The 13,325-nt window shown below is 38.8% G+C and overlaps 1 protein-coding gene across 1 annotated transcript in view; it reads right to left on the minus strand.

The window, feature by feature from the left end:
• The window catches only part of Kdm7a (lysine demethylase 7A), a 77,509-nt gene that overhangs the window by 50,794 nt on the left and 13,390 nt on the right, over positions 1-13,325 (minus strand). The window contains exon 2 of the mRNA XM_042677285.1: positions 174-259. Within this exon, the coding sequence (XP_042533219.1) occupies positions 174-259 (86 nt within the window). The remainder of the gene's footprint in view (positions 1-173; positions 260-13,325) is intronic.

Below are 13,325 nucleotides of genomic sequence, written 5' to 3' on the forward strand. Positions count from 1 at the left end.
TATGCTTCCCAAATTTCAAGCTTTGAAAATATGTAATTAAGTTTGAAAGCTATGCACTGGCAAATAAATTTCATTTACTGAATAAATTATTTAACCATTCAGACAAAACCTGCATAATAAGTTTCCTCAGTGAAATCTCCACAGGTATAGCGTATCATACACCTAGGACTTACTCAGGGAGGAGCCATGTAGAACTGCACAGTTGGGACAGTGATACAGGTCAATGTCAACAGCATGATGTTCTTCTACTCCAACACAGCTAAGAAAAATAAAGGCAATAAAGTAATTCAATCAAAAGTCCTTTCTCAATGGTAATACAGTATCTGGAACTGATGTAAGAAATGTTCAACAACCTCACCAGCAAATTTTGTACAGCACAAAAACGTAAACAATGATAAATTTTATTTTCTTCTCCATACACATTATTTTTTTTCCCCTAATCCTCAGGGATTAGGGAAAAACTCAGGGCCTGGGCACTGTCCCTGAGCTGCTTCTGCTCAAGGCTAGCACTCTACCATTTGAGCCACAGTACCAATTCTGGCCTTTTCTGTTTATGTGGTACTAAGGAATCAAACCCAGGGCTACATGAATGCTAGGCAAGCACTCAACCACTAAGCCACATTCCCAGCCCGGATACACATATTACAATAATTATAAGCAAGACAATTCCCAAATATATGTGAAGTAATTCACAACAGCAGTAGAGACAATAAAAATAATGTAAGTATAAGCTGTAAAACCCTCAACCACTATGTAAATGCCATATTTTATAGGTTTGATGTCAATGAGTTTAAAGATAAATCATAATGAAGGTATAAATATTATTTTGAGCTGAGCAACAATGAATTATTACATAACAAAATCTGTGAGACAAGATGCCAAACTTTCAAAAATGTAAATGTATCACCTTAGATAAATGTGCTGAAAAAGAAAAGGCTGAGCTAAATAAGTTAAGTCTATACCACAAGAAGTTACAAAAGTAGGCAAAATAAAACCTTAAAACAGAAACAGAAGCCAGATGCCAGAGAACAAAAACAAAAAATCCCACAGAAACAGAAAGACTGGTCACTGGTAGCTCACACCTCTAGTTCTAGCTACTCCAAGAGGCTAAGATCTGAGGATCATGGCAAGCCCAGGCAGGAAAGTCTGGGAGATTCTTACATCTAATAAACTACCAAAAAATAAATAAAAGCCAGAAGCAGAGCTGTGGCTCAGTAGAATGCTAGCTTGGTAAGGTTGTTGAACATTCCCTTAGTCCCTGAGTTCAAGCACCAGGACCAGTACAAAACAAAAACAAAAACAGAAACAGAAAGCAAAAAACTAAGTATATAATGGTATCACACCAAAAACTGATTCTTTAATCAAAAATCAATTATTTGAAAAGATTTATAAAATTAGCAAACCTTAACAAGATCAAGATAAAAGAAAGAAAACTCTATCAGGAATATTTTTTAAAGGACAAAACAAAATAATTTGTTTTATACATTAAGTGCAAAGGGGGCTATTATGAATACACTTATGCTAAAAGACTTAAATATATATGTGTATGTATGCTTGTGTGTGTAGACACATACAATCTGAATCCTGGGGGAAAAAATAGAATTCTTCTAAGTATTACTTTCTTTAGAGATGAGGGGAGGCACCAGGGCTTGAACTCAGAGCTTGTGCACTACCCTCTAGTCTTTACAAAATTTTTGCAACTGCCACACACAGAAAACTCTAGGCCCAGAGGACCTAAGACCTCACAAGCAACTCTATCAAATACTCTAAAAACAATTATAATAAACTTGTTTAAAGAGAGGAAGAATGATATATTCTCTATCTCATTTTATGGCAGTATAACCTTGGTACCAAAACTTAGACTATACATTCACTTGTAAGTGTTATCTTCAGCCATACTAAAATAACTTCTGTTCATGAAACTATAAGGAGCTCTAATCATATAAAATATTTATCAAAATGAACTCCAGGAAATAGAAACAACATTTTTCTTTTTTGCTGCTTTTGTTTTCTTTTTGTCTTGTTCATTGATCTTTAGGAGGGGAAGGGAAAGGCACAGAAATAGAGGGACAAAGGGTAAACAGATACAGCAATGGTACTTTATACTAGACACTATATTTAAAATGAACTATACAACCTGTAGATGGGGATGGGAGGGAAACACTGGGGGAAACAGAGGAAAGAGGTGACACTGTCCAAAAAGGAATGTACTCATTATCTGACTTATTTAACTGTAGCGCTTCTGTACATCACTTTCATAACGATAAAAAAATAAAATTTAGGGGCTGGGAAGGTGGCTCAGTGGTAGAGCGCTTGCCTTGCATACATGAGGCCCTGGGTTCGATTCCTCGGCACCACAAAAGCAAAAAGAAAAAAGCCGGAAGTGGCGCTGTGGCTCAAGTGGTAGAGAGCTAGCCTTGAGTTGAAGAGCTGAGGGACAGCGCCCAGGCCCAGAGTTCAGGCCCCACAACCAGACCCAAAAATAAATAAATAAAATAAAATTTAAATTTAAGAAAGATAAAATGTAAACCTTCTTAAGCTGGGCATTGGTGGCTCATGGGTATAATCGCAGCTCCTCAGGAAGCTGAGATCTATACATCATGGTTCAAAGCCAACCCAGGCAGAAAAGTCTGTGTGAGACTCTCATCTCCAATTAAGCATCAGAAAAGCCAGAATGGAGCTGTGGCTCAAGCGGTAGAATGCTAGCCTAAAAGACAAAACAAAACAAAACAAAACAAACCTCAGGTATAACATTTAGGCCCTGAGTTCAAGCCCCAGGACCAGCACAAAAAAAAAAAAAATGTATATGGTGTTGGCTCAGGATACAAGTTTCTGAAATCTGACACCAAAATTACATGAAACTAAAGGAGAAAAAAGATAAACTGGACTTTATACTTTAGTCTGTTTTCTCAGCTTATTTTGGTATGAGTTAATCAAATGGGTATGGAGAGAAATAATGAAATAAAGTATAAAACAGTTGCACTAGAAAATGAAAAACCAAGAAATGTATAAAATCTTGCTAGGCACTATTAAGAATCCACAAGAAGTTTGTTATAAACAAATTCAAAAACATTTCTTCATGATTATTTTTTTTCAAACCACACTCAGTCTAGTATGATCCCAAAATGAAACTGGTAGCTGCGAGTTCTTTAGGATAAAAATTAAACAGTTGAGGGTATTTGATGGGAATTAATACAATGATGACTCGTGACATTTAGGCTGCATTAAAGGGGTGTAACAAAATGATCTTTGAGGTCTCCATGTAATTACTCAGTAGATCTTGAGCAACTGATTTAGATGAAACAAATTATGCTCGAAGAGGAGAATGCTTCTGGGCACTAGAGGCTTATTCCTGTAATTCTACTTACTCAGAAGGCTGAGATCTGAGGACTGCAGTTCTAAGCCAAACCAGCGGGAAAGTACATGAGATTCTTATCTCCAATTAACTACCAAAAAGAAGTGGAGCAGTGGTTAAATGGGCAGACTGATATCCTTGAGCAAAAGAAGCTCAAGGACAGTTCCCAAGCCCCGAGTTCAAGCCCCAAGCAAGAGTGGCAAAATAGATAGATAGATGGATGGATGGATGGATGGATGGATGGATGGATGGATGGATGGATGGATGGATGGATGGATGGATGGATGGATGGATGGATGGATGGATAGATAGATAGATAGATAGATAGATAGATAATAGTAATAAAGTTCTTAAGCAACAAAGGACATAATTACTAAACTGGAAAGAGAGCCAACAGACTAGGAGAAAATCTTTACTAGCAATACATCTGACAAAGGCTTAATATCAAAATATACAAGGAGCTCAAAAATTAACACCCCCTCCCAAAAAAACTAATAAACCAATCAGTAAGTGGGCAAAGGAGCTAAATCTGAACTGAGCTAAACCATAAACTCATCTCTGAATATCTAGGAAACATGAGATGAACATTGCAACTAGCCAAAGACACCTTGTAAAACTTGGCTAAAAGAGGCATGAGTTCCTCTCCCCATCTTCTACTCTTCACTCATTTATTGCCCTCCCCCCCACTATATAATCTATTTTACTTGAATGTCAGTGATATCTTCAGATTTGGTTCAATTCCAATTCCCAAGAACACTTATATCTACACTTATTTTGAAATTTCACTTAGAACGTCTGGTAAATCAGTAAAATTTGATAAACTGTATAAATAGGTCAGTAAATTGGATAAACAAATCTTTAAAAGTCCATTTAAAATAATCATATTTCTGGAACTGGTGGCTGATGCTTATTATCATAGCTACTCAAGAAACTGAGATCTGAGGATCAAAGCCAGCCTAGGCAGAAAAATCTGTGAGACTCCTAATCTTCAATTAACTAGCAAAAAGCTGGAAGTGTGACTCAACTGGGAAAGCACCAGCTTTTTTTTTTTTGGTCGGTCGTGGGGCTTGAACTCTGGGCCTGGGCACTGTCCCTCAGCTCTTCAGCTCAAGGCGAGCGCTCTACCATTTGAGCTACAGCGCCACTTCCGGTTTTCTGGTGGTTTATTGGAGATAGGAGTCTCACGGTCTTTCCTGCCCGGGCTGACTTTGAACCGCGATCCTCAGGATCTCAGCCTCCTGAGTAGCTAGGATTACAGGCGTGAGCCACCAGCACCCGGGAAAGCACTAGCTTTGAGCAAAGAAGCCAAGCAAGAACTGAAGACTCTGAGTTCAAGCCCTAGTACTGGCACAGAAATTAAAATAACCATACAAAAAGGTTTTAGGTACCCAAACATCATATAAAATTTTTATTTTATTTTCAAAACCAACATCCACTTCAATTTCTCTGTGAGGGGCAGATAATTCCATCCTATTTTTTTATCAAGCTCATACATACTCTCTACCCTTTCTAACCCCTAATTTAAAAAATTCTAAAATCCCTATAGCTTTAATAGTAGGATATACAAAAGGCTCAGGTCTCAAACTAAATTTTGAAAGAATCACTTCCAAATCTGGTATAATCTTCAGTCTTTTCCTCATTTCATTAAAAAAAACTACCCTTTGTAAACAAACTTTAACACTTTTTCCAACAGTAAACATTCAATGTTTATTAGAACATCATAGGGATGAGGGCTGGGGTGAGCTATGGATGGGGTGACAATCTGACCTTTGCTGAATAGCTTGCATCTAAGAACAGCCTCACTGCCATTTGGTGAGGTGGACAGTGGTAACTTTGACACTTTCTATTGTCTTAATCTTCTGAAATTGTTGCTTAGTTGGCTTTCTGGGGGACACTTGATGATAATAGAATTGATGAGTAACCAGAATTCCCTAGGGTCTGGGTCTGCCAAGCACTCTTTTTTCCTCTAAGATAATGTGTCCTTTTATATTCTCTACTCTTGGTGCTAAAAAGAGTGGGTAGTCAAATTCTTTAAGATCAGTGGAACTCACTTAATATTCCACTGCTACAAACTCTCCCCATTCTTCAGCAATCTTTCCCTACCTTGTCTTCAAAGCCTAAGGCAAATTTTTTCCTCTTTGGTAAAATATCACTCACTTGTGCACCACTCATTTGGTATAATACTGAGCTATTTTTAATAGCTCAATTTTTCCTGAATTGTGCTGATTTCTCTCAGTACATGATGATCTCAGAAAAATTCCTGTTCATTATTAACTTGCTACAAACTTACTCAAAAACCAAAAGTCTGTTCAGACTGAAACCCTAAGAACTCTGTACAGGTACTAAAGGTAACCGTTGGTAAAATGGGAAAGATCCTTCAACATGTAAATTAGTAACTTTCTCACTTTTCTTTCAGGAGTGAGGGCCATTTCAGTATTAATAAAATCATTTGAGGGCCATACAAAATTAATATAGGCAGATTGCTACAGGCAATCACTAAGCTTATTATAGCTTATGAGAAGCATATATGTCTGTCCCATCATGAACCAAATTTAATATGGTTCATGGACCAAAGGTTCTCCATCACTGTATGATGGAAGGCTATCATAATTAAATTGATTCATTTTAATTTCTGGTTTAGGGTACACTTGGTAACACATGCCAGTAATCCCAGCACTCAGGAGGCTGAAGCACAAGGATCATTGGATTTGCAGTCTACCTAGGCTACACAGTGAGTTCTAGTGAGTCTGACCTACATAGAAGGACCCTGTGTCCAAAAAAAGGAAAGAAAAGAAAACTCTGGTTCAGTTTAAATTTTCACATGTGTACAAAAAGTTTACTTTTCATATGACCTAAGAACAGTATACATCTGAAAATGTTTTGATGAGGCCCATGAAAAGGGTGCAATGCTTGGCGCTGGTGCTTCATGCCTGTAATACTAGCTACTCAGAAGGGTAAGATCTAAGGATCATGGTTTGAAGCCAACCTGGGGCAGGAAAGTTCTTGAAATTCTTACCTCCACAAAAAACTGGAAGTAGAGCTATGATTCAAGTGGTAGAATGCTAGCCTTGAGCAAAAGTGCTCAGAGACAGTACCCAGGCTCTGAGGTGAAGCCCTAGTATCAACACACACATACACACACGCACACACACACACACACACACACACACACACACACACGCACGCACACGCGCGCGCACACACACACACACACACACACACACACACACACACAGAGAAAAGTGTGCCACAGGTCGAAATTTCCTAAGTAAAGATCCAGAAACACAATCAAAGAAAGGTTGGATAAATGGGACTGCATTCAACTGAAGAGTTTCTGAATGGTAAAGGATAAAGCTAGTAGGGCAAAGAGAAAGCACACAGATTGGGAGATCTTTACCAGCTATACAGCAGATAAGGGCCTCATATCTAAAATATACTTAAAGCTCAAAAAATTAAACCCCCCAAAACAAATCAATGGTGGACTAAAGACTTAAAGAGAGACTTCCCTGAAGAAGAAAAAAGGATGGCGAATAGACACATGAAGAAATGTTCAACATCTCTGGTCATAAAAGAAAGCAAATCAAAACAACATTGAGATTCTACTTCACCCCAGTTAGAATGTCCATTATTAAGAAAACTATTAATAACAGATGTTGGTGGGGATGTGGCCAAAAGAGAATGCTACTACACTGGTGGTGGGAATGTAAACTTGTTCAACCACTCTGGTTACTAGTAAAGAGGTTCTGCAGAAGACTAAACATAGAGCTTCCCTATCACCAAGCAAACCCACTCCTGAGCATTTACCCAAATGACCTTATTATAAACCAGCCCACACTAATGCCAGCACAACCATGTTCACTGCAGCATTATTTACCATAGTGAAGATAAGGAATCAACCCAGATGCCCCTCAGTGGATGAATGGATCAAAAAATTGTGGTATATAAAGGCAATGGAATTCTATGTTTCCATCAGAAAGAATGGCATTGCCCTATTCATAAGGAAATGGAAAGACATGGAAAAAATTATATCAAGTGAAGTTAGCCAGACCCAAAGAAACATAGGCTACATGGTTGCCCTCATTTTTAATAACTAGAATATCTATATAAATCTACAAGTTAAGCCAAAGGATAGCAAAAGACAAATAATCACACTTGGACATGATTAATTAAACAGCACTCTAAGCACTGCACAGTGGAAAAAAAAAGGATATTCTTAGGAGAGGATCACAATGACTCAATAGCTATGTGCATATGGCCATATAAAATGATGTTTATCAAAATGAACTCCAAGAAATAGAAACGAGGCTTTGTTTTGTTTTTTTTATGAGATTTTTTTTTATTGTACTGTTTGCAGCTATTTCTTTTTTCTTTCTTTCTCCCCACTCCCTTTGGCTTATTCCCTGTTGTTACTGTTCTTTTTTATTTCTATACTCTTTGTCCTGTATATAAGTTGATCTGATTTGGGGAAAGGAAGGGAAATAGTAGGACAGTGACACTCATTAAACATCTATGTTGGAAATGAACTTTACAACACAGAGGGAGGGGGATGAGAAAACGAGGGAGGTGGTAACATTGTTCAAAAAGAAATGTACTTATTACCCAGCTTATGTAACTGTAACCCCTCTGTATATCACCTTTACAACTAAATTTAAATGTAAAAAAGTGTGCCAAGGCTGGGAAGGTGGCTCAGTGGTAGAGCACTTGCCTTGCATGCTCGTGGCCCTGGGTTCGATTCCTCAGCACCACATAAAAAAGCCGGAAGTGGCGCTGTGGCTCAAGTGGTAGAGTGCTAGCCTTGAGCTGAAGAGCTGAGGGACAGCGCCCAGGCCCAGAGTTCAGGCCCCATGACCGGACCCAAAAAAAAAAAAGTGTGCCAGCTGGGCACCAATAGCTAGCTCACACCTATAATGCTAGCTACTCAAGAGTCTGAGATCTGAGTATTGTGACTCCAAGTCAACCTAGGCAGTAAAGTCAGTAAAACATTTATCTCTAACCACAAAAAAAAAAAAAAAAAAAGTAGAGGGCTGGGAAGGTGGCTCAGTGGAAGAGCGCTTGCCTTGCATGCCTGAGGCCCTGGGTTGATTCCTCAGCACCACATAAGCAAAAAGAAAAAAAAGCCGGAAGTGGCACTGTGGCTCAAGTGGTAGAGCGCTAGCCTTGAGCTGAAGAGCTGAAGGACAGCGTCCAGGCCCAGAGTTCAGGCCCCACAATCGGACCAAAAATAAAAAATAAAAAAACGGTGTGTGTGTGTGTGGGGGGGGGGGGGGGGAAAGGATTGGGTGGGGGGGAGGGGGGAGGCTGGGAAGGGAGGTGAAGGGTAAACAAAGGAGGAGGCTGCAATGCTTGGTAAGAAATGTATGCATTATCCTGCCAATGTAATTGTAACCCCTCTGTACAGTATGTTCTCTAAATTAAATTAAAAATAAATAAATAAAAATAAAAAATAAAAAAAGTAGAGCTGTGGCTCAAGTGGTAGAATGCTACCTTGAATGAAAAAGCTCAGGGACAGTGCCCTGACAGTGAGTTCCGGCCCCAGGATTGGCAAAAGGAAAAAAAAAAGGGGGTAGGTGCCAAAGGTAAATAAATAAATAAACTCACCAAGGCACCATTCAATTTCACTTTGGCACTTAACAAAATCAGAGTAATAACTCGTTGTATACCCTTAAGCCTCATACTAACATCAACAATAAAGAAAAGAATGCCTTTAAGGTAAATCAATTTATGGCTTGCTCATCGCATTTAACAACTCTGAAATCTTAACTCTGGAATCAGGTGAAGTCTTGGAATAGGTGCAGCCCAGATGAGACCTACTTGGTCTAGAGCCATGCCACCAAATAAGCACAGATGTTGGAATTAGACTTAGTTTGGTTTCTTGCAGCAAGTTTCTTTTCTACGATCAAGACAATATATGTAAATATGTAAAGCACAGGGCTTGCCATTGAGTAAGCAATGGCATAGTAAATACGCTAAGTAATAATATGGTTCTACTAGGTGCCACTTAGCTCTGGTCAACAATTTATGAGCTATGATGTTTGAGTTATAAGTTTTGAGTCTAAGTAAACACTAGGCTTAATATTTTATGATTCAATGTCTCAGACTACACATTAGTTAACTCAACTATGTTGCAAGAAAAAATTGTTTTCAATTTTAAATTAATTTTTGACGGCTGAGTTGGGAAAATACAAGCTCTCAAGAGAATCTGTCCACCTGTTTCAGAACCCTGGCTAACCCAACCTAGCAGATGTATAACTGGGTAACTTAATTTTTCACTTGCTTTTCAATTTCCTCGTTTTGGTGTAGAGATGGAAATTACAACAGTATCTCTCAAAGGATTAAGAAAACTAATAAATATATCTTATTCTGCTAAATAGTGAGTGGCTTAATAAATTGTCATTCCTAATCAGAGTACTAAAATACTAATAGACATTTTCAATTGTAAACAGGTTCAGGCAGCTTTTTATTTGTTTGCTTTGAACCAGGTCTTCAGGCTGGCCTCAAACTAACAATCTTCCTGCCTCAGACTCCTAACTGATAGAATTTCAGGAGTATTCCACATCTGGTTCATGCAGAATTTAAGCCTGAGAGGTATGATTTTATTATTACGAGTCAGGTAATGTAAAAATTTCAAACTTTTGGGGCTGGGAAGGTAGCTCAGTGGTAGAGCGCTTGCCTTGCATGCCTGAGGCCCTGGGTTGATTCCTCAGCACCACATAAGCAAAAAGAAAAAAAGCCGGAAGTGGCACTGTGGCTCAAGTGGTAGAGCGCTAGCCTTGAGCTGAAGAGCTGAGGGACAGTGCCCAGGCCCAGAGTTCAGGCCCCACAATCGGACCCAAAAAAAATTTTTTTTCAAACTTTTATACATGAAATATTATCTTTGAAAAATAAAGCTAGGGGTAGAGATACAGCTCAGTAGTAGTATGCTTAAGATTCAAGCACCAGTAAATATACAACACAGCAACTACAGGATCATTTATATGTTATCTCTTACATATAGGTATCAGAGTAAAAAACACAACAAAAATATTTCATGAAGCAAGTTGTCTTCTTAGAATTTGTTCTCTGCCTTCTAGCTTCTTCTGCGTCCATACTTACCTCTTGTAATACAAGGGAAGGAAAATCAGTAGTAAGCCCAAAAGGTGGAAAAACTTGGCTTCTAGCTAATTCCACATCACATGCGTTCTCCATGCTATCTCCTATAATTTTTGGGGGGTAGTAATGAGGTTTTGAATTCAGGGCCACTCAACTAGTAGGCAGGAACTCTACTACTTGAGCCACAACCTCAACTTTTTGCTTGTCTTATTTTTCAAATAACACATTTTGCCTAGGCTGGCCTGTATTGCAATCTTCCTATTTATAGTTCCCACAGAACTGGAATTACAGGTGTATACCACATGCAGTGTTTTATTGGTTGAATTTGAGGTCTTGGGAATTTTCTGTTCAGGCTAGCCTTGAACTGTGATCCTCCTTGATCTCAACCTACTTTCTGAGTAGCTAGGATTACAGGCAGGAACCCCACACCCAGCTCAGCTGAGGGAAGACTATTTTTGGTTGAGGGAAGTCTACCTAATAACTAGCAAGGAAAAAACATAAAAGTTCATTTGAACCTAGAAGTACACGAAATGTTTACTGAGTCCAGATTCTTGTGAAATCCAAGACTTAAGTAATTAAAATTCCAGGAAATTTTTTTCCTAAGCCCCTGAAACACTCAGTCCAACTAGTTCCCAATCTTGGCATTAGAATGCTCTGTACAGCTTTTCCAAGCTGTTACTAGGCAGTCTTTCAATAGAATGAAACAGGAAAGAAAGAAGAGCTATAGGAAGATCTCTAAGACACAATGTAAAGCAACAAAAGCCAGGTGCAGACCAGTTTGTATAGTGTGCTCAACAAGCAGATACAAATGCACACAGGCACATGCGTATGCATCCATTTATAAATGAGATGTGTCTGGAAAACTGCAAGAATCTGGTAACAGTACAATGGAGGAAGGAGGAAAGGGAGATTGCATTCCACTGTATAGCTTCTTTAAGCCTTTAAAATTTTGTTCTGTGTCTTACTGATTTTTTTTTTTGGGGGGGGAGGGTTATGGGTCTTGAACTCTGGGCCTGGGCACTGTCCCTGAGTCACCTTCCCAGTCTGAGTATTTTTCTTTTTGTTAAAAAAAAAAAAAATGGCTGGGAAGGTGGCTCAGTGGTAGAGTAGCTTGCCTGGGATTGGATTCCTCAGCACCACATAAACAGAAAAGGCCAGAAGTGATGCTATGGCTCAAGTGGTAGAGTGCTAGCCTTGAGCTGAAGAGCTGAGGGACAGCGCCCAGGCTCCACGACCGACAAAAAAGAAAAAAAGAAGAAAAAAAAAAACACATTCCCAAATTCTACCTTAAAATCTACAAGGAAAAGTTAATGGGTAGTCCAATAATCTATTCCTAGCAAGTTCCCCAGGTGACTCTTTTGTAGCCAGCTCAGCAGAGAATGATACTGGGGAACTACTGCTCTAAAACTCTAGCACTATATTTTTCACACTTCCTATGAAAACGCCATTACTTCAATTAGACTTTGGCTGCTCCTGTGGCTAACATTCAATAAATAATTTAGAATGTTCTATTTCCAACAAACCTCCTAAAAATGATTCCAAAGTGAATCTACACAAAATATTTACCAACTGGCAGAAAGCAGGAATACCAAGCAGAGAGGTGTTAATTTGGGCTACTATCCTAGAGCCTGTTTGAATATGTATTTTGCAAATATAAAGGGTAGAAAATAAATGTGAGAGGAACAAAGAACAGATTAACTTTTCTTTCAAGATCTTATGCTAAACAGTTCAAACTTTTTTCAATGAAGAAAGTATGTTTTTACTATTCAAGGTTAATTGCAAGCATATTCCTACTGTACAGAAAGTAAGATTCCTATTCATTAGATTAGATTACAAATACAATTTTTACTTCATTTTTGCATATAGTTCTTTAAGTGCCCCTATATTAACTTGATTTTCTAAATACATTTTCTAATAAGAATGGATAGATTGTAAATATAAATCAAATTTTAAAAGATGAACCAATGCCCATCAGAAACATTTCAATCCAGTTCAAGTTTTATTTTCCATTGTGAGTACAGGAAGCCAAGTAACATTTTCTAGGACCAAATGTTACCTACAGAGTATTGTCTATGTGTGGTGATCCTGGGGTTTGAACTCAGGGGCTGGGCACTGTCCTTGAGCTACTGTCCTTGAGCTACTGGTGCCTGGTGAGGAGACTTACTATACAGAGAGCTAAGGTAACAGCAAGCCAAAAACTTTTTTTCTTGCTGGGTACCAGTGGCTCACACCTCTAATCCTAGCTACTAAGGAGGCTGAGATCTGAGGATGACGGTTCAAAACTAGCCCGGGTAGGAAAGTTTGTGAGACTCTGATCTCCAATAAACTACCCGAAAGCCAGAAGTAGCACTGTGGTTCAAGTGGTAGAGAGCTAGCCTTGAGCTGAAGACCTGAGGGACAGCACCCAGGCCCAGAGTTCAAGCCCCATGACCGACAAAAATACAAATAAAAATAAAATTTTTTTCTTGTTATATTTTTGCCTCTTTTGGCTTTTTCTGTTTATGTGGTACTGAGGAATCGAACCAAGGGCTTCATGCATGCTAGGCAAGCACTCTACCATTAAGCCACCTTCCCAGCCCTCAGAAACTTTCTAAGCTGGATACAGGTGGCTCCTGCCTGTAACCCTAATTACTCAGGAGGTGAAGATCCAGAGGATCATGGGACAAAAAGATAAGGCAAAAAGACCACCATCTCAAAAATTAAACTAGGTACAGTGAGTATAGTATCAATACTATTTACATGAAAATCATAGGTAGGGAGGTCAAGGTCCGAGGTTTGGCTCTACTGGCAAAAATATGAGCTCTTATCTGAAAAAGTAACCTTACCCAAAAGGGTTAGGGGCTTGGCTCAAGCAAAGAGTGCTTGCTTAGCAAACATGGGG

Source organism: Dipodomys spectabilis, unplaced genomic scaffold, assembly GCF_019054845.1.
Source record: "Dipodomys spectabilis isolate Male_0828 unplaced genomic scaffold, ASM1905484v1 ptg000034l, whole genome shotgun sequence".
Lineage (NCBI taxonomy): Eukaryota > Metazoa > Chordata > Mammalia > Rodentia > Heteromyidae > Dipodomys > Dipodomys spectabilis.